We start from the raw sequence: 23,963 nt of genomic DNA, 5'->3' as shown, positions 1-23,963 counted from the left end.
GTTACTGGGGTAGAAAATACACAATTTCATGCATTTGTCAAAACCCAGAGAACTGCCCACCACAAAGAGTGAGCTTTAATGTATGCAAACTACATGAAAAGTCATTCCCTAAGGCTCTAAATCTTTATGGATATAATTCAGTGTTTAAATTGTTTCTTCTGTACTGTGCACTTGGGAATGCAGTCTCATGCTTTCAAACACCACTGTGAGACACACACACACAACACACACACACACACACACACACACACACACACACACATACTCGGACATGCTGGGACACAAGCACACTCACACACTTTGACTTCAGTATCCCAGAATGAAGATGGTTCATTTCTTTAACCAACCAACCAACAAATCAAGAATACTTTCCTCCATCTCTGAATGACCCTGGCTCTCAGCACTTCCCAGGGTCCATCCCTTAGAGCTCAAGGTCAGATCTGGATCTCTAAAGGTGTGTGTGTGTGTATGTCCAGGGGGCATCTCTCTACTGGCTTATAAAAGCTTCTGCACTATCATCCAAGATAGTCTGTGTGGTCTCAGGTTTGACCCACCAGCTGCTGACCCTTGACCTCTGACCTTCATGTAGGAATCCTCTCTAAATTGATCCTTTCCTTGTTGATCTGCCCTTCAAGCGTGGGCACAGCTGAGAAAACTGGGCATCTGAGAAGATGCTGAGGAACTGCAACCTGGAGCGCGTGGCCCAGGCACCTGTCTCCACCCTGGTGTGTGTATCCAGCCTCCCCAAGCTGGACGAAGAAATCATCTACGGACAGCTTGAAATCAGTGCTAGCACTTCCTGCCTTCGGAATGGAGGCCTTAACAAGCAAAGCCTTTGCCCTCAGCCACAGTTCAAGCCTTCCAAACCCCTCTTTTACCAGGTTCTCCCTCATGTTCTCCCTCTCTCTCTCCACTGCCCTTGCTCCTATTTGCTGCTGGTTGCAATCCCAGCCAGCCAACTAACTACCCTTTCTACAGGTGATTGCAGATGGCGAGAGGATTACAGGTGTCTCCCGGCCTGTGAAAGCGGGGTGGTGATGGTAGTGAGTGAAGGACCAGTTGGGAGTCAAAACTCCGCCCGAAACCCCAAGCTATGGGTCTTGGTGCTTACCAGCTATAATGGAGGTGCTACGGGGAGGCTATTGGTCCCTCCTGCTTGCAGTCTGCTCACCTCCACTGGGGCCTGTTTCTCCATGCACCTCTCAGGCACTTCTTCTGGACCTTTCCTCTTCCTCTCCACCAGCCTAGTGAGGCTGGGGCGCTGGGGCCAAAGAGAGGAAGTGGGCTTGAGCCCAGGGGTAACTCGACTCCCCAGCTCCCAGCTCATGCCGGCTCTGGTGGGAGGGACAACAGACACACCGTGGGGGAGGAGAGTCTTTTAGGCCAGCTCTAGCGATGGGGGCACTGGAAGAGAGAGTAGGAGCCACAAAGAGTCCAAATCCCCTCCCCTGATGCCCCCTCCCTCCACTGCTCATTCGCAACCCGAGCCGGTGGGCCTAAAAATAGTCCCCGAGGCGCAACCGCAGGCCGCCCTGGTGACCTTCTGGGTAGCACAGGCCGAAGGCGGGCGGGCAGCAGGAAGGCCGGCCGCCGGCCCCACAGGACTCATCTCCTAAGGCACCATACCTCCCGGGGCGTCCCCTTGGCCTCCCAGTTCTAGCATCCCCTGCCCCCCTAGTCCAGCTCACAGAGGCCATGCAGAAATCCCGGGGCACGCGAGGCGAGGACGCCGCCGGCACGAGGGCACCTCCCAGCCCCGGGGTGCCCCCGAAGAGAGCCAAGGTGGGGGCCGGCAGAGGGGTCCTCGACACCGGGGCAGGGGCCGGGGCGCCGGTCTTCCTGCGGCCCCTGAAGAACGCGGCGGTGTGTGCGGGCAGTGATGTGCGGCTGCGGGTGGTAGTGAGCGGGACACCCCAGCCTAGCCTCCGCTGGTTCCGGGATGGGCAGCCCCTGCCCACACCGGCCCCAGAGCCCAGCTGCCTGTGGCTGCGGAGCTGCGGGGCACAGGACGCCGGCGTGTACAGCTGCAAAGCCCAGAATGAGCGCGGCCAGGCCTCCTGCGAGGCTGTGCTCACTGTGCTGGAGGTCAGAGGTAATGCGGAGGTGGGGCCTGCCTGGCAGGGCTGGGGGCATAGGGGTTGAGGCAGCCGCTCAGGACACTCGATCCATGTTGCAGTCCCTCACCATCTTCTCATGTGCCCAGTTTTCTCAGCAGTCCTCACTCTTAAGGGCAGATGGACAGGGAAAGGCAGGGAAAGTGTGTCAAGGGAGAGAGGCTTCCCACGTGAAGGTCAGAGGTCAAGGGTCAGCAGTCGGTGGGTCTAGCCTGAAGCCCACATAGACCTCTTGGGCAATAGTGCAAAAGCTCTTCTAATCCAGTAGAGAAAAGCCCCCTGGGAGAATTGCTCTCTTCTGCTCCAACGACAGACTTGAGACCTAGTGACCAGCCCCTCAAAGATGTGTGCACTTGTCTGAACATTCCAGGCCACAGGGGAGGAAGATGGCCAAGCCTTCTCTTTTGAGGATGAACACTAGGAAAAGGAGTGTGTGGTCAGGACCAGGCAAGGTGGAAGGGATCAGATGTGTATGAACAGGATCTAGGGTATCGGTAGATGCAACTGAGGCTAGACCTGGGAAGTGGCTGTTTGAGAATTCATGTGTGTGTGTGTGTGTGTGTGTGTGTGTGTGTGTGTGTGTGTGTGATTTGTGAGCTGTGGGAGGCTTTGGACCCTGGCAGTGTTCATACAAATATGCAGGACTAGAGTAGATAGAGACGGTGTTGAAGACCTGAGTGCTTCCAAGTGAGTGTTTGGAGGACATGGAAAGGAGATGCTGTGTGCTGGTGCCCTTGCTCTTGTGAGGATGGAGTTCTAGGCTGATGTGCTGAGGCAGAGGAGGAGGGACAGGAGCCTCAGACTTGTAGCATGGTCTGTGGTAGCTGGTGGGAGTGTCAGGCCAGGTGGATTGTCCTTGAGTCAGTTTTGGGGTTTCCCTTTTTATTTTATTTTTTTATTTTTATTTTATTTTATTTGTTTATTTATTGAGTTTCTGAGCTAAATGGTTCTCTAAACCAAAGACAGTCTTGGACCTATCAACCTTTGAAGAATGGAATCCTGAGGGAGTAGGTCTCGTTTGGTGGAGGTGGCAAACAGTTGGACACAGAGAGGGGAAATGTCACTGTTTTGGTCATTTCCTAGAGAGGCATCTCATTTCACACTCAATGGTAGAATGTAAGGGTCAATTCTGGGAAGCTGCGGGCGGAAGTCCAGAGATGAAAGACCTCAGTAAGTGGAGGGAAAGAAGGCTGAGTCAGAACGGGAGATGGAGTGAGCGCTTTTCTACCAGTGTCTTCTCTGCCCAGCTCCACCCTGCCTGTTTCCTAGAGTCTTCTTGTGGTCCCAGGGGCCAGGCCTGGCCTGTAGATGGTCAGAGGTGGCCACCAATTGGCTTAGAAGCTGCCTTAACCTGGGCCCAGTGGCTGGAGCATGTTCTGGAATAATTCTGAGCTGAAGGAGTAGATTCTTGTAATTTTTTCTTTATCTATAGTCTGGAGTAAAAGAAGCTGAAGACAGAGTAACTCAGAGATTAAGGTAGATTAAATTAATAAGAATACTACTGGAAGGAAAGAGGGATGAGGTCAGGAAAAGGAAGAACAGGGGAAGAGAGTGGTGGTCGCAGTGCTTGCTAGATGTTGCACAGGTCCACAGAGAACTGCAGCTCCAGATGCTCCCTTGAACAGGTGAGGACAGTGTGGAGTGGAGGGGAGGGAGGTCTGCCTGAGGTAAGGGCTAATTATGGCCTGTTAGGCCTAAGCATCCTGTTTGATTTTGGGGCCTTTCTACTTACTCAAGATGTTCTGGGGGAGAGAGAGAGAGAGATGAGAAGGTGTATTGTTCAGTGTCTTAGAATTAGCTACCAGTCAGTTGGCCTGGCCTGTCATCTGTGAAGATGCAGGCACACCACCCCCCACCGCACCCCCAGCAGGACTGTTTCCTTGCTGCTTTTGAATCAGGGTGGTGTGCTAGGCATAGGTAAGCCTAGACTGGATATAGCTAGACATAGGGGTACAGTCTCCTGGCTGGGGCCTTCTTGGTGAACAGCACAGGTGACGCTCTTTGAAGAAAAGCCTTGAGTACTGTGGGGCTGGCTGTAAGGCCCCTGACATTCACATAAGACAAGAAGAGAGGGCTGAGCTGAAGCATGTCACCTTTGAGAACAAGTCCATGAAACCAGGCGTGGTGGCGCACATGCCTGTAATCCCAGCACTCCGGAGGCAAAGGCAGGTGGGTCTCTGTGAGTTCGAGGCCAGCCTGGTCTACAGGCTGGTCCAGGACAGCCAAGGCTATACAGGGTAGCGGAACAGTTTTGCCTGGGTGTGGGGGCTGGCTTTGGTGATATGGCTTTGGTGATGTTGGAGGGTTAACTGGACGAGTTTGGTTTCTACCCCTTCTGTGGCCCATTCCTCCCATCCCTGCTCAGTGACAGCTCTCAGGCCCAGGGAAGCTGAGCCAACAGTTCAGCATCACTCAGACTTCATAGAAAACGCTCTTGTTTGGAATCAACAGCACAGAGATTCAAGGAACTTGAGGAAGCCAAGCAAGGACCTGGCTGCAGAAAGAAGGAAGGAGAGGTTTCCTGGCCACAGTTGCTTTCTGGCTGGGTGAGACAGGGTGATTTGAAGGCTCTTGGCACTCCAGAAGCTTGGGATGTTAGTTCAGGATGGAAGGGTGTTGGCAAGATGCTGGAAAGCAACTGCTGCGGGTGGGAGTTTTGTAATATGGGAAAACTTGGATGGTAAAGGTAAAAGGTTTAGGGTGTTGAAATAGGAAATGAAGGAGGGGAAATGGCAGAAATTCAGGATGCTCGCAAAATCCTCAACATGTGTGAGACACGCTATCTTGTTTAATGATTTAATCTTCCAGACTCCCTGATTGTTATTTGGACTTGATTAATATATAAGACAGCTGGGGTTCCAATTTGCCCAAGGCTGAATGGCTAGTGAGTGAGGTAGCAGGGTTAGGTCTGGAAAGCTGTGTCTCTGAGTCTGGGTCCTCACTGCCTGTCCACGGAAAGAAAGGTGCAGGAAGACTAAGCCAAGAGCTTCCAATCATGCCCACCTTCCTCCCGTCAACATCCTGGTCCTCCTCCAGCCTGCCTCAAGCACAGCTGGGCATTCTGTTTGGAAGCATCTGGCTGCCATCCTTACATGGCTCTTCAGCGAGAGACCAGCACAAGTGGTGCCTTCAGATGATGGGGCGTGTGTGTGGCTTAAGAGGCAGCCTTCTTGTAGTGCAGCTGAGAGAAAGGGACAAGCAGGGGGAGCTGGTGTGCGTTAGGGGAAGCTTTATAGCCAGGATCTGTAGAGTATTTATCAGAAAGGCCAGTGTTCAACCAATGGCAGTGAACCATCCTGGCTTTTTGAAGGCATGGAAGAGAGAGGGTAGAGTCAGATAGAAAAAGGGACAGTTTAGGCTAGGAAAGAGGAGGAATAAACCAGAATCTTCAGGAAGGACTTTTCTATAATTATCATCTTTCCCATCTGGACTTGGAATATCTGAATAAAAAGCCACAAGAAAAGGCTGGGCGTGGTGGCACATACCTGTCATCCCAGCACTATGGGAGGCAGAGGCAGGTGGATTGCTGTGAGTTCCAGGCCAGTCTGAACTACAAAGCAAGTGCAGGGCAGCCAAAGCTACATAGAAAAACCCTGTCTCAAAAAAACCAAACCAAACCAAACCAAAAAAGCCATGAGAAACTACAGTTGGAGTTGAACTGGAAATGGGAATAGAGTGTCACCTTCTATGTGTGCATAGCACAGCAAGTTCCAATCAGAGAGAGGAGGTGGGACCAGACTGGAATCAGAGAGGAACTCTGGGAGGGAAGAGAGGAGCAGAGAGGCCTCCCTCACTTTGCTGATCAGAGCAAGTTCTCCTGTCAGATCTGGGCAGAACGAGGGGTAGTTGCTTCTCCAACAGTTTCTTGCGAATGAGCTTGGACTAAGCAGAGAAGGGGTGAAGGCTGGATGACAGGTGCTGTTCTAGAAGATTCACTGCCTCTTCCCTACCACTCCTTACCTATTGCTCGCAGCAATACGACTCACTTCTGTGTTTATGTACTTGCGTCTTCCTGTGGACCAGTTATCTACTGTTTTAGGTGCTTGGGGTACATGACCTGGGGAGAGAACCAAAAGCTATGACTTCCTGGGGATTAGTTTCGAGCAAGGAAAGACAGTCTATATGAGGCACCATCCCCTGAACAGTATGAAAGTAACAGAGCTGGTGGCGGGGGGGGGGGGGGGGGGGGCTGGGGCAGGGGAGAGCTGAACAGAGGCAGGAAAGGAAGGCGGAGGAAAGAAGAGTGGTGTGCGTTGCTCAGCAGACAGTCTGCCAAGAGATTGGGGCAGGCAGAAGCCTTTAGAATTTTTCCAGCTGGGTGAATACTAGCAGGGCTAAAATGAGAAAGGTGCAGAGCAGCACAGGATGCCCAGCAGCCACAAAGAAAAACTGAGGGGCTCATGCTGTGAGTGAGTACCTCCCAGGCCAGTCCTTCAGGTTGCTACACAGACTCGGGGCAGGAACACAAGATCCTGCCAGTCGCTCTTCAAGCCCAGCTGTCCCATCACTCACGCCTGCTGCCCATTGGTTATTTTTGCTATGGAATGTGCCAGCCCCTCGGATTCTCCTGGGGAACAGGGGCTCATGTTACCCCCCTCTGTCCACTCAGCTCCTCTATCTGTAAGCTGGAGTATTTGGGGGTGTCCAGGGTCCTCTGGCTGGAACTAGTATGGACGGACAAGTGTGCCTTCTCAATGCACATTTCTCCATGTGTGTCTCCATGTGACCCAGTGGCCACTGGTGGGCTGAGGGACAAGAACACCTGTACGTGGACAGACTATAGAAGGTGGGCTCTTAAGCCCCTCCAGGATGGTGTCACATGTCTTTCATCCTAGCACAGAAAGGCTGAATTTGAGGCCAACCTGGTCTACATGATGAGGTCCAGGCCTGCCAGGGCTATAGAGTGAGACCCTGTCTCAAAAACAAAACAAAATAATAATAATTTAAAGGGAGAGGGTTCTCAAATATAAACAACTACAGGTAGAAACAAAAAATGAGGGCAGAACTATTGTCAGCAGATGAATGTAAGTAGGTTGTCTCACCCTAAACCCAACCAAATTTACTGGGCCTGTCGCTGTATTTATTCCAGTGGCAAGGTTTGAAAGCAAGAAGGTCAGGGGACACACTGGCCAACCAGCATGTGGCTCTTTATGACGTAATGGTCAATAACCTAGTGAGAGAATCCAGGCTCCCTCAATTTATTAGCTTCGCAACCTGGAAAAATAATTGCTTTGTGCCTCAGTCTTCCTCTTTATGGGGAGTAAATGAGATACTCACACTAAGTCTTCAGCATAATGCCCAGTACAGACCAAGAAGGCTGTGCCTAGTACTGTAGTCACGGGCTGGGACTGACACCACCCGGTGCATGCTCAGATGGGGAGACCTGTAGTGATACCGTTTCTCTTAGCCTCAGCCACTTGTCAGTTAAATGGGGATGGAAATACTCCTAAGAGTTTCCGGCTCCTGTGGTTGTTTTAAATGAGTTCACATTTGTAAAGTGCCAGGCGCTTGGCAACTGCTAATGAAACCTAGCTACACTGTTAATAGGAAAGGAAGGTAGAACTTTGTTTAGACAGTGTGTGTGCATGGTGCTGAATAAAGTGGGATGGGCAGTGGGGGAACATATCAAAAAATCTTGGGAGTAACTCACCTGTGAGAACATGAGTTGGCTTTGATTATTGAGAATGCCTTTGTCTACACCGTGTGTGTGTGTGTGTGTGTGTGTGTGTGTGTGTGTGTGTGTGTGTGTATGTACACACCGATGGGAGGGAACAGCACAAGAGCATCCAGAAATTAGAGCCAGAGAAAGGAAAGCCCTTTTTTACTGTCCCAAGGAGCATAGGTCCAAGTCATCACTAGCCCCAACCCAGGGACTTTTACTCTGGGCATGACCTACGCGCCCCCACCCGGCCCTGTGCCCTGAGGTGAGTTGGGTGCTGTCTCACAGTGTGCGTGTGCGCATGTTTGCGGAGTACGCAAGCGAAGATGCTGCTGACCTTCCATAGCCCAGCCTGCAGGAGGAAAAGGGATGCGGCGAGGAGGCCGCCTGTCGCTGCCTACGAAAGTAGCCTGAACTAAAGGCTACTGCACCCCTTTCTGTGCCTCAGTTTCCCTATGTGCCCAGGGCCCGAAAGGCAGATGTGGGGTGGGGGTGCGGGCTGTCAGCGTCGGAAGGTCTTCCGTGGGAGAGCTGGAAAGCAGGCGAGTGCTGCCCCAGGGTGGGCAGAAGGGCTGGAAAGGGAAGGGTCGCCAAGTGGGGCGCAGGCTGGCGGAGGAGGGGCGGGCTCTAAGCACTGCCGCCTTCGTCTTACCCCCACCCCGGCTCCCGAGGCCCGGCGGCTCCTTCCGCCACCCGCGCTGGCTCCTGCCCGCTCCCCAGCTCGCCCCCGGCCCCGCCTCCGACTCCGCCCCGCCCCCGCCTGTCCCCTCCTCGCCCGGCCGCCGGCCCGGCCCCCTCCCCCGCCATGAAGAAGCTGTGGGTGAAGAAGCGTTTCCAGGTGAGGGCTCCGGGGGCGGGCGGTGCCGGGAGAGGGCAGGAAGGGCTGGGCGCCCCGAGGGAGGGCGGGTCACCGCGGCTGGGCCCAGGGGAGGGGGCGATGGAGTGGCGCTGGCCCCACCCCAACCCTGCGGAGGGCGACGGGCCGGGCACGTTCAGGGGGAGGGGGCGCCCTGGCCAGCGACTAGAGAGCGCAGGCCCCTCCCCGCGCTGAAGGGCAGAAGCCCCCATCATCCCCACCCGCCTCGGCCCCTGGAGGCCCTGGTTGCAGCCTCAGCACGCAGCGCCCACTGGCTTCTTTGCCATCTCACCCACATCCAGTCGTGGCCTCAGTCCCCACCCGGCTTTTCCTGGGCCCCCCACTCCGCAGTCTTCGGTATTCCGGAGATCTTGAAAGCAAAGCGCAGGGATGCGCCCTGAGCTCAATAAATGTCCCCAAGCTCTGTCCTGTCCTCTACGTGCTGGGGCCTCCTTCCTGCATTACTGAGGCGCTGGCCTTTGAGGGACTTTCCCCTTTGCCAGGCCCTACCCTGCCCGCTTGACACCTATCCCAGGTATCTGCCTTCCCCGCCGCCGCAGGAATCTGTGCCCTCCATCTCTATTCATTCTAGCGCCCCCACTCCATCTTCCCTCAGCCGTGCAGACTTCCTTCTTTCCTCGCCTGTATCTCTGGGCGTGCTGCTCTGACCCCAGGCTGTGAGCCTCTGTCCTTAGGAAGTACTAGGGTTTACACCACCGTCTTGCTTCCTTCCCTGGCTCCTCCTCAGAGGCCGGCTGGATAGCCTAGAAGGAGAGCCTAGCTGTTCCGAATAGGGCAACCTAGTGGCTCTGGTCTCGGTGCCCTAGCCCCAAGTAGAGTTACTGTTTGAGAATTGGAATGAGAGGTATATAGACCCAGGAGCAAGCCTTCCTCTCAACAACTCATTCTGGCTTTTCTCTTTCAGAAAACCGGCCATTCCCGCCGGGCCTTTGGCCGACTTACCCATGGTGCGTGGACTTCCGGCTGCTGTAGCCCATGCCCACTTCTCCTTTTGGTCTGTGTCCCTTCACGAGGCATCATGACCCCACAGATAGCCCACGCGATGTGGAACCCCTTTCCCATCTATCCATTCCCAAGAAAGAGCACTATTCTCTGCAGCTGAGAAAGGCCCTAGTATTTGGGAAGGGGCTCCCTAACACATCGACCATGGGCCCAGGCTCTCTGTTGTCCAACTATAGGACAAAGTGACAAGTATTACATCGCCATGTTCTGGCAATGGCTACATGACCCCTGTTTGTTTTGGTACCCAAAGGGACCCTGAGGCACAGAACATGATAGATTCTGGGATGTTGAAAAAAAAAATGCCCAGGGGTCTTTGCTCCTAACCTAACCATGACATTTTTTTGAGGACCATTCAGTCTTAGTAGAGAAGTCCTTGAGGAAGATGGCTGCCACAGCACAGTGCCGACAGATAGAAATGCATTTGTAAGGAAGGGCACAGTGCAAACATTGTAATAAAGGTGGGGCCTGACTCGTAACATTAGGGAGACAGCCCTGAGTCTGTGGCTGGGCACAAGTGTGTGTGTGTGTGTGTGTGTGTGTGTGTGCGTGCGTGCGTGTGCGTGCATGTGGGTGCGCACGCATGTGTGGGTATGGCTAGTGAAAGCCCTAGCAAGTGCCGAGGTACCAGAGTCACTGGTACAACCTTAGCATATGGCTCCCCAGTGTTGATACATTCTGAGAGGGGGGAGGGGTCTCCCTCTCTTCCCCATCCCATAAACACTCTGAAAACTGTCTGTCCACATCTCTCTCCTGCTGCTCCTATGGAAGCGAAGTTTTCCGCTCCTGCAGAAAGCAAAGTTACGGTAGGAAGCTGGCTCCTGCCCTCACCCCTCACTCCCTTCCCCTACCCAGTCTGGGCTTCTCCTCACCCTGCCTCAGTTACACCCTGATGCCTTCCCGCTGGTTTGGGGTTCAGGACAGCCTGGTCCTGATGTTGGTTGCGTGCCTTGACAGTACAACTCTGAGGTGACTCCTCTTTGTTCCTGGGGGTACTGGAACCTAGACTTTTGAGCCCTGGAACCTAGGGCCTTGTTCTGTGGGATGTTGCTATTCAAGACCTGAAGCTATTAGGGACATGGAGAGGGTGGTTGAGGCCCTGGTAAGCCATTAAGTGGGTGGGGGAGACTTCTTTGAAGGGGTCCATTGGCGGTAACGGTGAGCATCCTAGGATGAGTGGTCCAGAGACGGAGCCAGGGCATGAGCATGGGAAGAGACACCATAAGCATCCCAGGCTGGACGGGGGGATGTCAGCAGCAAATGAGAGTAGACTGGGTCCTGGAAGCTCTCCCTGTTGTTAGGATGGAACTTGCTGTGGGGGAGGCAGGAGGCGACTAGGAAAGAGTTGGAGGCATAGGGAGGAGGTCCCTGCCCACACAGACCCCTTCTTCTCCAGACTCGGAGACTGCTGAGGATGACATCAGCGATGTGCAGGGGACCCAGCGCCTGGAGCTTCGGGATGACAGGGCCTTCAGCACCCCCACGGGTGAGCTTTCTGGGTGCTCCAAGAGCAAGCCGACTGGCTCCCTACAAAGGGTGCCTCTGTCTCACTGTGCTCCTTTCTTTAGGGGGCTCTGACACCCTGGTGGGCACCTCCCTGGACACACCCCCGACCTCCGTGACTGGCACCTCAGAGGAACAAGTGAGCTGGTGGGGCAGCGGGCAGACGGTCCTGGAGCAGGAAGCGGGCAGCGGGGGTGGCACCCGCCCCCTCCTAGGCAGCCCAAGGCAAGCACAGACAACCGGGGCCGGGCCACGGCACCTGGGGGTGGAGCCGCTGGTGCGGGCATCGCGAGCTAATCTGGTGGGCGCAAGCTGGGGGTCAGAGGATAGCCTTTCGGTGGCCAGTGACCTGTATGGCAGCGCGTTCAGTCTGTACAGAGGACGGGCGCTCTCGATCCACGTGTAAGTAATGGCCCCACCTGGGCCCACACTGTCTCACCTCACCATGCCGTCCTGTGCTGCCCCATCACTGCTCCACCAGCCTCCATCCGGTCTTCTCTGCCTCATCCATTTCTGCACTCCGTTTCCCCCACAGCTTCCACTCCTAGCCCTGGCTACACTCCTCTCTCCCCACACCACTCCCTCCCCTGCCAGCACCACCACCCACGGTCTCCTGCTCCCACCTGTGCTGGCTCACCGTGCCATCTTCACAGTCTTGTGGACCCCTCTGTCCTTTCCTCTTCTCCTCTCGGAGCTCCAGTTTGTCAGGGCCCCTCTCCCGCCTCGACCATGTAGGCTCCAGTTGTCCCAGGATTTACCCCCCCCCCCTCCTCAGGGGCCCCCTCCGTGCCTGCTGTCTCAGCAGCTGCTGCCTTTTCATCTCTCTGCACATTCCTGTTCCCATGTGGGCCTTTTTCTGGGAGGAACAGAACCTTTCTGCACGGCAGCTCTCGGGAGAGCAGGAGAGAGCAGGGGAGCGAGACAGCAACCAGGAGAGAGAAGAGATCGAGGTGGTCGGGGCAGCTGGGGGACAGGGGGGTCTCTGGACATTGGAGGACGTGGCTGTGGGGAGGCAGGGGGCTGAGAGAGGCGGAGGACGTGGGAATAGGGAGCTGGGGTGGAGCGGGAGGGTTGGAGTTAACAGTGGCAGGGGTGTGTGTGAGATAATCTCTTGGACAACACTTGAGGACGGGTCCATGGCTGACCTGGTAGGGGGTGGTGACGAGTGGAGGTGTTGGGTGTTGGAGTGAGGCATTGAAGCCATTTTTGGAGATTTAGGGGATGGCAGAAGCAGGATGGGGTGCTGTGGCAGAAGAGGGGAGTGGCTGGTGATAGATGTAATGGTGGCTATTCGGGGAACCGCAAGAAGGGCCTGATTTGTGATGGGTGTGGGTGTCCGGGTGGACATACAGAGAATAAGCAAGGGGCCCTGGTGGCTTGTTGTTTAAAGGGTGGTTAGAGTAGCCAGTGATGGGCAGGGAAGAGGCCTAGGTCCAGGGCAGAGGCCTTGGAGTTCCTTTGGCTTGTCTTATTGGCGATATCAGGCACTCCTTCCCTGCCTTTCTTTCCCAGGCCCCAGCCTGTGCCTGAAGTTGCTATGGCAACTTCAGAGGAACCCATTTCCTTAGTGATATCTATGGTACAGAGCCTGGCCTGGAGCTGCGAGCTACCAGCAAGAGGTCTCCTCTGCTGTCCCCAATTTCTCTCCAGGCCTCACCCAGTTCCCAGAGACCATTCCTTAAGGACTCTGTGGCCCCTCCCCCAGCAGCAGACTGCCTCCTTGTTGGCATCCGACCAGAGGCTTTCCGCCCTAGCTCTTCCCCCCTCTTCCAGGCAGGGGTGGGTCTACAATGTGGGTGGTGACTCAGGTAGTCTAAAATATCCTTACATTGAAGCACCCTTAGCACTCATGCTCCTGGGTGGTATACTGTACTGTTTCTTCTCTTCTCTGTGTCCCCAGAAGCCCAGACAGTGGAAAGGGAGCAAAAGCTTAGGGATCACAGGCTATATTTCATCCCTAGCAACATGTCACCTTGGGAGGTCCCTAGCTGTCACCTTGGGAGAGCAGTGGGCCGCCTTGAACCAACCTCCGTTTCTATATCTGTAAATAGAGACAATTAGCAGTTCCTCTGTTGAGGGGCTTCTGTAGGGATTTAAATACCTCGGTGCAAGTGACGCCTTAATTCATGCGTGGCGCACACTAACTATTCAATGAGCTTGCTCATGAGCTGTCAGCTCTCTCTAATATGTCAGGCATGATAACAGCTCTCAGATGCCTTTTCTTACCAAGCTTCATGCATAACGTGCCCTTTCCCTCATGGCAGATGGGGGAAACTGAGGCATAGCTCCTGGGCATCAGAACTCTGTTTGATGAGGAGGTATTCTGTGTTGACAGGCTTCTTCACTCCTCATCTCCCACACTCTTTGTTCAGTCCCACTTGGTAGTTATTTCCGAGCAAGGCTAATTTTGAGTGCACACCTTGCAGGAGGACTTCTGTGCTTCTCGGAAGGGTTTCCAAGGACTCAGTATTTTTTTTCTCCCCATGAAGGGTAGACAAAGGCCTATACTATGAGTAAGCCGATCGTAAGGTATGGGAGCATGGGTATCCCATTCCCGGGAACCCCCAGTGCCACATGCAGTATCTAGCCCGATCCTGTGACTGCTGGTGTTAGGAATGGGCTCAGGTCAGCACAGGAGCTAAGTCACCGCAGGGATAGGACACTGCTCCTTAAAGGCTGTGCCTCTAGAGGAGGCAGCTGCTCACTATGGAGGACAAGCATCCTGCCCACATTGGGCAGGCCTGCCCTGGGGACCAACTTAGAGCAGGAATGACTAGGAGGCACATTCCCGTTAGGAGCCCCCTCCCCATCTAGCCCTTGTGTTCTCCCTCACCATCTCATCTCCGAGTCCTCAGCTTCATTCTTTTCTCTCTCCCTCATGCTCAACTCTTGCTGTGATCCAGCTTCCAGGGCTGGGGGGAGGGGGCCCCCGGCCAGAACCTCTGGGGCTGAGTCTGTATTTGGACCCAGCCAATAGCCCAGTCTTCTGGTGCGTGAGCCGCTGGCCTCTCCCCAGCACCTGCTCTGGCTGTGTCCTCGTGGGGGTGGGGGTGGGGCGGGGAACTCACCCCAAGCCTGCCCAGCATGCCCCACTGCTCAATCCCTCTCACAAGCTAGGGGTCTAGGAAGGAAGGCCCTCTGAATCCTCCACCCCTCTTGGCCTTGGTTCTGCAGCAGCATTCCTCAGAGTGGTTTACGCAGAGAGGAGCCTGACCTTCAGCCTCAACCAGCCAGTGATGCCCTTCGTCCACGCCCTGCCCTCCCACCTCCCTCCAAGTCCGCGCTGCTTCCCCCACCATCTCCTCGGGTGGGTAAGAGGGCTCTGCCAGGACTTAGTGCCCAGCCCCCAGCTACTCCCACTTCGCCTCATCGGCGTACTCAAGAGCCCTCGCTGCCTGAGGACACCACTACCGAAGAGAAGCGAGGGAAAAAGCCTAAGTCATCCGGCCCGTCGCTGGCGGGCACAGTGGAGTCCCGGCCCCAGACGCCACTGAGCGAGGCCTCGGGCCGTCTGTCAGCGCTGGGCCGCTCGCCCCGGCTAGTGCGCGCGGGCTCCCGCATCCTGGATAAGCTGCAGTTCTTCGAGGAGCGGCGACGCAGCCTGGAGCGCAGCGACTCGCCGCCAGCGCCCCTGCGGCCCTGGGTGCCCCTGCGCAAAGCCCGCTCCCTGGAGCAGCCCAAGTCCGAGGGCGGCGCGGCGTGGGATACACCCGGGGCCTCGCAGGAGGAGCTGAGGTCACCTCGGGGCAGTGTGGCAGAGCGGCGTCGCCTGTTCCAGCAAAAGGCGGCCTCGCTGGACGAGCGCACGCGACAGCGCAGTGCAGCCTCGGACCTTGAGCTCCGCTTCGCCCAGGAGCTGGGCCGGATCCGCCGATCGACGTCGCGGGAGGAACTGGTGCGTTCGCACGAGTCCCTGCGTGCCACGCTGCAGCGTGCCCCATCCCCTCGAGAGCCCGGCGAACCCCCATTGTTCTCCCGGCCCTCCACACCCAAGACCTCACGGGCAGTGAGCCCGGCCGCCACCCAGCCGCTTCCTCCCAGTGGTGCGAGCAAATCTGGGGACGAGCCTGGGAAGCCCCGGAACCGAGGATCGGTGGGCAGGACTGAACCGGGGGAAGGTCCGCAGCAGGAGATTAAGCGTCGGGACCAGTTCCCGCTAACCCGGAGCAGAGCCATCCAGGAGTGCAGGAGCCCTGTGCCGCCCGCCGCTGCAGAGGCCCCAGAGAGCAGGACAAGAGCCCCCTATAGCCGGAAGCGGGAACCCCCGGCGCAAGCGGTGCGCTTTCTACCCTGGGCCACTCCTGGCGTGGAGGACTCTGCTCTGCCTCAAACCGTGGAGAAGAACAGAGCAGGGCCTGAGGCTGAAAAGAGGCTTCGCAGAGGATCTGAGGAGGATGGTCCCTGGGGGGCCTGGGACCGCAGAGGGACCCGCAGCCAAGGCAAAGGTCGCCGTGCTCGGCCTACTTCCCCTGAGCTCGGTAAGAGCATAGAGAGGGCTGAGAAGGTCCCCCTTCAGGGGTTCGGGGAACAGCAAGACTGCTTGGAGGAAACAGGTTTTGCGGCTTGTAGCATTGACACAGGGCTTGAAGTAAAGGTCCTATGTTAGAATCTGCTACTGGTGAGGTGGAATGTGAGTGTGCTCAGTGGTGTAGAGATTTCGAGCAAAGCCCGGTGTCTGCTGTATGTCCTCTGAGATCCAGAGGATGCTAGTCAGTGGGGTCAAGGACCAACAGCTGGAGGAGGTGTTGGCTGGAACCCAAGGAGTTCTCATGGCCCCCACTCCCTTTTGGGGAAAAGAAGTCTAAAACTGCTGACAGCTGGAAACCACCGACCCCACTCCCCAGTTCCAGCACAGTCCCTTTCCCCTTTGTGACCATATTCCCCTTGTAGCCACCTCTGTCACATCCTTGCATCCTGCCTCACTGCTTGCTATGGATGTTGAGCATCACCAACAGAATGCTACTGTCCCTAACCCTGACCATTCCTAACAGCAACTCAGTGCCTGCTCCTGGAGAAGCAGAGGAAAGCACCCTTCGATTTCCTCCACTCCCTGCTCCCGACACTCCCCCCCCCCATGTGTCCCCGTTCCTGTCTGTACCTGTATTATTGCACTTACCACCTTGTAATTTTCTCTATCCAAACTATTTTTCATCCCCGTATCGGCACATTAAAATCTTTAGGCATGTGAAGGCTCTCATCCATCCTACTTACCACTGTCACAGCGCTCCCACCACAGTCCCAGAAGCTGCATCAAGGAGGCCCATAGAGATGTTGCCTTGTTTCTGTCTGCAGGCCAGCTGCACAAAACACTGAGTGTTCTCTCCCTCCATCTTCCCCATAACAGAGGAGTCGAGGCTGAGAGAGATGATCTCATCAGCTGAAGGTGATGTAGGTACAAAGGCAGCCAGCCTGGGATGCTCACTGCCCTTTCAGCAGCCCATGCTGTATGCCCTGATAGAATGTTAGAGGTATAAAAAACAGCCGGGCCAGGCACTCGCAGCACTCGGGAGGCAGAGGCAGGCAGATCTCTGTGAGTTCGAGGCCAGCCAGGTCTACAAAGTCCAAGACAGACAGGGCTACACAGAGAAACCCTGTCTCGAACAAACAGACCAATCAACCAAAAAGAAAGAAAGAAAAGAAAAAAGAATGCCAAGGGGTGAGTTGGAGGTATGGCTCGGTGGTAAAGCGTTTGACCAGTATGCAAGAGGCTTTGATTAAAAAAAAAAAAGGCGGGGGGGAGGCTTTGATTCAACCCCCAACATACATTCAGAAGATACTGGTGAGAACCACGACAGTGTGATATTTCTCTCTCTCTCTCCCTCTCTCTCTCTCTCTCTCTCTCTCTCTCTTTCTCTCTCTCTCTCTCTCTTTCTCTCTCTCTCTCATTCTATAAACAGGTACCGTGTCTTATGTTCTTTTGTATTTACTGGTACTCTGTGCTCAGTATACAGTTAAGTGTAGTGTTACTGTTGGCTGAAGGGACAGAATCAGAGCTGATTTTCATAGACCCTCTGATCTCTCTGCTTCTGTCTCTTTGGAATCTGGTGGCCTTACCTGTTTGACTATACTGCCCACACGGTCCACCCCCGACACACACATTTCCCTGTGAACCTAGCATTGCTGCTTAGGTCTTAGGTGGCTGGTAGCCTGTTCTCTGTCTTGTGGCCCTACGAGTGCTTTCACAAGACCTGCTAGGACATACAAAATGGCCAATTCATGTGAAGACACCCTTTGCACATCCTGCTGTCCTCTAGAAGTCAGTGAAGTTTGGTCTCTGCCACCTTGTACTGATTAGGAACCTTTTCTCTGGCTTCCCCTTCCTATGTCTCAGGATATTCAAGAGAAAGACCTTTACTTCCCTCAGACCCTGCCTTCCGGGAACCTCATGCTGGGCTTTGCTTTTCTAGGCTTCTGTACTGTCAACACCCCCCGACTCTCCACCAATGTCCCTCAGTGCCTTCACAAAACTTGCATCCCTTTACCCTCTCTCCTGTGTCCGGCAGAGTCCTCAGACGATTCCTATGTTTCTGCTGGGGAAGAGCCCCTGGAGGCACCGGTGTTTGAGATACCCCTACAGAACATGGTGGTGGCACCAGGAGCTGATATCCTACTTAAGTGTATCATCACCGCCAACCCCCCACCCCAAGGTGAGTCACAGGGAGGACTAAAGGGCTGGCAGGTTGTGGTGGGGACCCTGTGGTATGGGGTCAGAATGGGTTTCCTGGCTCCCTCTTAGGCCAGGGTGGGGAAGAGGAAAAGTGCCTGGTCCTTGGGGGCTTCCCTGGCTCTTTTCTGGAAGAGTGGTCCCTACCTCCCCAGCTCAGGGGTAAGGCAGCCTGGGCTTCTGAGGTGAAGGAAGACTCCTCAGAATTCCCCAGAGGAAGAAGGCTGAAGATGTACCTAGTTGGTGTTGGTGAAGTGTTTGTCTAGCACACACAGGGTTCTGAGTTTGACCGACAGCATCACACGATGTGATGGAGCCTCTGTGATCCCAGCTATGTAGTGAACCCGGCCTACATGAAGCCCTATCTCATTAAAAAAAAAAAAGTTAAGAAAAAAATATTGGCATGGGGAAACAGTGAGTTGGGCTCCTCCTGTGGGACAGTAAGGTGGTGGGTCCCCAGCACATCCTTTGTGGCCACGTGATCTGGTTCTTCCTCCCCACAGTGTCCTGGAAAAAAGATGGGTCGACGTTGCACAGCGTGGGTCGCCTTCTCATCCGGGCTGAAGGCGAGCGGCACACACTGCTGCTCAGGGAGGCCCGGGCTGCTGATGCTGGGAGCTACACAGCCACTGCCACGAACGAACTGGGCCAGGCTAGCTGTACCTCTTCACTGGCCGTCAGACCTGGTAGGGAGTCTTCCTTGGCTAGGTCCTGATTAGGGTGAGCTATCGACTCTTTGTGGTGAACCTGAGGGTGTGTGTGGGGGGGGGTCACAGTCTTCCCACTTGTCCCTAAGCACTTGGCTGCCCAGTGTGCACAATGCTTCCTAGTGCTGGGTCTGATCCTCTGTAGGAAGCAGTTTAAGTGGTCCTAATCTCAGGGCAGGGCCACTCTAATCCAGAAAAATCCATGAAGTGGGTGAAATTCGTCCTTGAACATCCTCTAGAGCGGTGGGTCTCAGCCTTCCTGATGCTGCAATTCTTTAATACATCTCACTGCTGACCCCCAACCATAACATTTTTTCATTGCTACTTTATAGCTGTAATTTTGCTACTGTTATGAACCATAAATGTAAATACCTATGTTTTCTGGTGGCCTCAGGTGACCCCTGTGAGTCATTTAACCACAAAGGGGTGGAGAGCTCAGAGTTTGAGAACCACTTCTGTTCTAAATGCTGTCTTTCCAAGGGGATACATTTTGAATGGGGTCTTGTGGGAAGGACAGTTGTCTTTGAGTCTCTGAGAAAAGGATGTCTTAGTTCAAAGGGTTTAAGAGGCACCAAGGGCTTCTGAAGCCATTTTTCCCAGGGACAAGAAGAAAATAGAAAGAAAGAAAGAAAGAAAGAAAGAAAGAAAGAAAGAAAGGAAAAGAAAAGAAAAAAAGAAAGAAAGAGTCCAAATGCTGTGTTTGTTCCTGTTGGATCACAGGCCCTACAGAGGCTGCAGCTGAGAGTGCCACCCAGAGATGGCCATGGCTGGGGCAGCCCTGTCTATTCTTTTTTTTTTTTTAAATATCTATTTATTTAGTATGTATACAGTATTATGCCTACATGTACTGCATGCCAGAAGAGGGTACCAGATCTCATTGTGGATGGTTGTGAGCCACCATGTGGTTGCTGGGAATTGAACTCATGACCTTTGGAAGAGCAGTCAGTGCTCTTAACCACTGAGCCATCTCTCCAGCCCCTCCCTGTCTATTCTTATGAAGCCCGCCCCCACCTCCTCACCCCCCCCACCCCCCCCACCCCCCGCCTGGTGAGGTGGATGTTATCAATAGGCATCCAAACTACCTGAGAGATCAGAGCTCAGAGAGTTGCCCTGAGACTTGAGGGCACTGGAGGAGGCTGGGAGTCGGCACACCTGTCTCGTGCCTTTCTTCCATTCAGCGTTGTAGAGACAGGCTCAGAACCCCATGTTCATATACAGCTCTAGAGCTTCAGTCCTCAACAAGTCCCCAATTCGGGAGTTCTTAGTGGGCTCTGGTATCATCTGCCTTTGGCTGCGTTAGCCCCTTTGGTGGCATGTCTGCCGGTGGTCTTTTTCCTTCCTTCCACATTCCCTCCTCAGAGCTGTGTTTGCAGCTCTCTCCTCTCCTCCTCCTCCCACTGTGCTGAATCATGTCCACCCCTCCACTTCCATACTTCAACCCTTCCATCACCTCTGGGATCTGGCCTCTGACTCAGCTCCCAGCTCTCCTAGGGACCCCGGGCCTGCCTGGCTCCAGAACTCTAGTCAATACTTGGCGTGGCCTGAGAGCTGGCAAGGCGCGGGATGTGAGGTGCCCCAATACTGGCTGGTGGCCACCTGGGAGCCTTTTAAGGTTGGGAAAGCAGTTTGGAGCACGGGCAGCTGTCAGCACTTGACTGGGAGTTCTGTGTTTGCCGTGTTGAACCCCCCGAGCTTCAGTTCCCTCATTTGTAAACCAGAGATAATTATGCCATCCTCACGGATGGAAGGGAACGTGCGAACGAGCTTTATGAACTGTAAAGCTGTAGACAAATGTTGGTTGTTAGCGTTCGAGGTGGATGTTGTGCACATGAGCTCAGCTTTCCGTGAGGATCTGGAAAATGCCTTGTCCTTCCCTGCCCTTTTCTTTACACTGTCTGTGCCTTGGAGACGCCATTCCTGCCCTTCCCCTGGGTCCTCAGCTTGTCATGATATCTCTGTGCCTGCTTCATCCTGGGGGCGCCAGAAAAGCGTTCATTGTGTCATTAGGTTATACCAAGCATTGCAGCGGCCCCCATAAGTCAGACTGGCTCCAGGGCCTAAGATGTTGGCAGGCAGGTCCAGACTTCCCACTGCTCGTGGGGCAAGCTGACTTTCTTACCCTACAAGGCACTGTTTGGTCTAGAGTGGTTGGACGGAGGCCACGGGGCCAAGAGAGGAACTGGAGCAGGTAGAACCAGTGGTGACAAAGACATTTGGTAATGGGGGGGGGGCGGTGTCCCAGAGGTGTCCGTAGGTAGTGATGATGGGGCTGTCCGGCTGTGGGGGCATAGGGAGTACCTGGAGGGAAATGGCACTGTCCTTTGGAAAGAGGCCTGTATTGAGCCACTGCCCTTTCTTACTACCTTCCCATCCATATACCCAGTGCCATGGAAACCAGGCTGGATACCCAGTGAGCTCCAGGGGTACCTATTCCAGCAGGGCTTGCTTTTGAAAACCTACAGATGTCAATTCTTGGTTGGGAACTATGGTAACCAGGACCCAGGCAACAAGAGAACACAGTCTGGGGAGCAGGGGCTGCTGTGAGGGCAGCCTTGCCCAAGCTGTGAGTCTGGCTCAGCCACTAAATAACTCTAAAGCGGGGTTTAGATGGAGGGGGTCTCTGGAGTGTGAGATGTGTGCCTAACTGAAGTGAGGCTTCTGATAGCTGCCACATCTGTCACACCTACCTGTGCCAGGTGCTCTGTCTCTGAACAGTTGCTTCTGTTTGCAGAGTGCCATGTACTTTCCCCCAACTCTTTCCATATCTCTCTCCTCAGGCACTATTGCATCCTTTTTGTGTGCGTGTGCGTGTGTGCGTGTGCGTGTGCGTGCGTGTGTGTGTGTGTGTAGAGATATATATGTCATATATCTCCTCATATACACCCATGGAGCTGTGTGTGTGTGTGCGCGCATGCACACATGCATCCGTTCGCACATGTGATGTTCCCATCTTACAGATGGGGGAAAAATGATTACATAGAGCTTGAAGCAGGCCAGCAGCCTGGGAATTGTCCTGGGAATGTTATTAGCAATAAGTAATAAGTAATGGGAATTACTTAACCAACAAATTAGTGTGAGTCTTGGATAAAAATAACAGCTAGTTTGTATTTGCTGTGTGCTTCCCATGTACGAGGCCCATTGCTGATGATATAGTCACATTTAACCCAACTCTGTGAATCAGGTTTAGTTGCTGTGTCCATGTCACTGATGAGGTAACTGACACTAGGGAAACGTTAGCGAAGTGCTCCAGGGCAGTGCTGACCACCAGGACCTTTGTGTGACAAGGGAAGTGTTCTGTGTCTTTCCTGTGCAGTGTGGCACACCAATTGCACAGGGCATGCAGCACTTAAAATGAGGCTAGTGCGATCAGGAACTTCCGTTTTTGTATAATGTCATCTAACTTGTCACGCATGTTAACGGTCTTTACTGTTACTCCCCCCCCCCCCACACACACACCTCAGTTAGGATGCTAAGCTAGTACATCTGTAACCACTGCACTATATAGCCCCTTTTCCTGCTACTCTACTCTGAAGAGATGGGGGCTACTGTGTGCCCCGAGATTATAGGGAAGAAATAGCCCAGACCTCTATAAGTAGCCAGATTTGGGGGTGAGGGTATGGGGGTTGGGGGTATCTCTGCATCCTCTCTTGACTCTCCATCTCAGTCTCATGTGGCTCTGGTCCTCTTTTCTGGTGTTCTTGAGGCCTTTCCACTTTGAGCTCTGGCAGAGGCCCTCTAGTGCTGGCCAGGAGGAAGAAGGATCAGAGTGCTCCATCCTCCATCTCACTGACTGCACTTCTCATGTGTTTGAACCCAAGGTCTAGCATTTTCCAGCCAAGACCTTGGCCTCTTCAGTTTACCTTAGCTGGCTTCACTTCCTCTTACCCTTTCTCTTTCTTTCTTTCTTGTCTGTTCCTCCTTCTGGTCTGTCATGTAAGGATCATAATGGATGAGCTCTGTCCTCAGTAAGATTGGTGAGGTTCTGAGCAGACAGAGAATCATTGGTCCCCAACACTTGGACCAGCTTCTCTTAGTCTTGTATTTAAGATCACTACTAACAATGTTAGAGAAGAGGCTATTTCCTGGGCAGTACGAACACAGAAGGAAAGGAAGAAATTGGGCCACTAAGCTCCACCCTCTTTTCCTGGTCTAGGCCCTAGGCAACCATAATGCATAGTTTCAGGTCCCTCCCTAGTAATGACAGTGGCCGTTAACAAAAGAGCTCTCCGAAGGCCACAAAGTCCCTGTTATCTATTTCACTGGGATCTGGACATTTGAGAAAGCAGGGTACCATGGTCTACTCATCCAGCCTGAGCCCTCCCACCCTGTTCCTGCCTGTCAGCATCGGGGGTACCTGTGGGCTGACTTCCCGAGGCTGTTACTTAGGATGGAGCTTCTCTGTCACCCACCAGCTGTCACAAGAATGGAGACCTAATTTAGTGTGGATGCAAATGGCTTACCTGACCCAGAGCAATCCAGCACAGTCATATGTGAGAAATTCAACACTTGCCTGGCTGGGTCAGGCTGACCATGTGGAAATCTCACCAGCGTTTCATACATTTAAAAGTAAACCTGACACACTTTCAGCCCTGTATCTTCTTGCCCCGGAGGAGTTCTGGGGAAATGGTCACGCCCACACACAGAGACAAGTCCCACCTCCAAGCCCATCCTTTCTTTCCCCTCACTTCCTCACCGGTGATCACCATGGCAGCCATTTCATAAAGGGCCCATGTGGAACCTACCGAGGCAGCACACATGGAGGGCAAAGGTGAAGGCCAGGCCATGTGGATGTGCTGGCTCATTCCCAGCCCATTCTTCCATCCCCCACAAACCACATGGGGCTCTCTTTGGCCTTCAGAGCAAAGGCCAGTTCTTCAGTGGCCTCCACCTTCTAGACAAGTAAGGCAGAGTCTGGGTGGTGAGAGCTAACAAGGGATTCCTGCGTTCACACTGTCCACTGTTGCCCTGGCTGTTGTGGAACTCGCTTTGAAGACAAGGCTGGCCCCAAACTCACTTTCTGCCTCTGCCTCCTGAAAGCTGGGATTAGAGGCTCTGTTGCCCCCTTTTTGATTTTGTCACCCACCTCCAGTCCCAAACATTTACTCTGCAGGCCTCTGGGCCTACACTTAGTTTGTTTGCTTTGTATTGATTTCTCTAAAACAAACTCTAATTTAAATACCACTTCTTCTGTCGTTCCCAGAGCCAAGATACATCTCTATGACCTTTGTCGGCTCCTCCTTTGTCACCTTATCCCATTCCTGTTCACGGTTCTACCCAAGTGTATCTAGCTAGTCCTCCTTGTCAAGCCAAAGACCCCTAACTACATGATTGTGTATTTTCACATCTTAGCCCTTGCAGCCATGCCTAGAGACCCTGCTAGACATATGAGGGGTTGTGTGAACCACAAGACTTGGGCATGAGGCGAGAGGAATGAGAGAAG

General features: G+C 54.0%; 1 protein-coding gene across 11 annotated transcripts in view; it reads left to right on the top strand.

Moving 5' to 3' along the window:
• The first annotated feature begins 1,557 nt into the window (after window positions 1–1,557).
• Window positions 1,558–23,963, top strand: part of SPEG (striated muscle enriched protein kinase) — a 57,721-nt gene continuing 35,315 nt past the window's right edge. For 2 of the 11 annotated variants that reach the window (XM_084778433.1, XM_084778435.1), the window contains exons 1-7: window positions 1,558–2,092; window positions 10,426–10,455; window positions 11,046–11,135; window positions 11,218–11,554; window positions 14,327–15,630; window positions 17,656–17,799; window positions 18,320–18,502. In XM_084778433.1, the coding sequence (XP_084634559.1) occupies window positions 1,696–2,092; window positions 10,426–10,455; window positions 11,046–11,135; window positions 11,218–11,554; window positions 14,327–15,630; window positions 17,656–17,799; window positions 18,320–18,502 (2,485 nt within the window). In that variant the 5' untranslated portion in view covers window positions 1,558–1,695. Of the gene's footprint in view, window positions 2,093–8,204; window positions 8,612–9,554; window positions 9,598–10,420; window positions 10,456–11,045; window positions 11,136–11,217; window positions 11,555–11,889; window positions 12,103–14,326; window positions 15,631–17,655; window positions 17,800–18,319; window positions 18,503–23,963 lie in introns of those variants that run through there. The other 9 variants (XM_084778436.1, XM_084778442.1, XM_084778440.1 and 6 more) reach the window with 9 other exon arrangements.

Source organism: Acomys minous (genome assembly GCF_964271855.1).
Source record: "Acomys minous genome assembly, chromosome: 4".
Classification (NCBI taxonomy): Eukaryota; Metazoa; Chordata; class Mammalia; order Rodentia; family Muridae; genus Acomys; species Acomys minous.
Note: the sequence above shows the minus strand (reverse complement) of the source record. Positions and strands in the feature narration are given on the sequence as shown.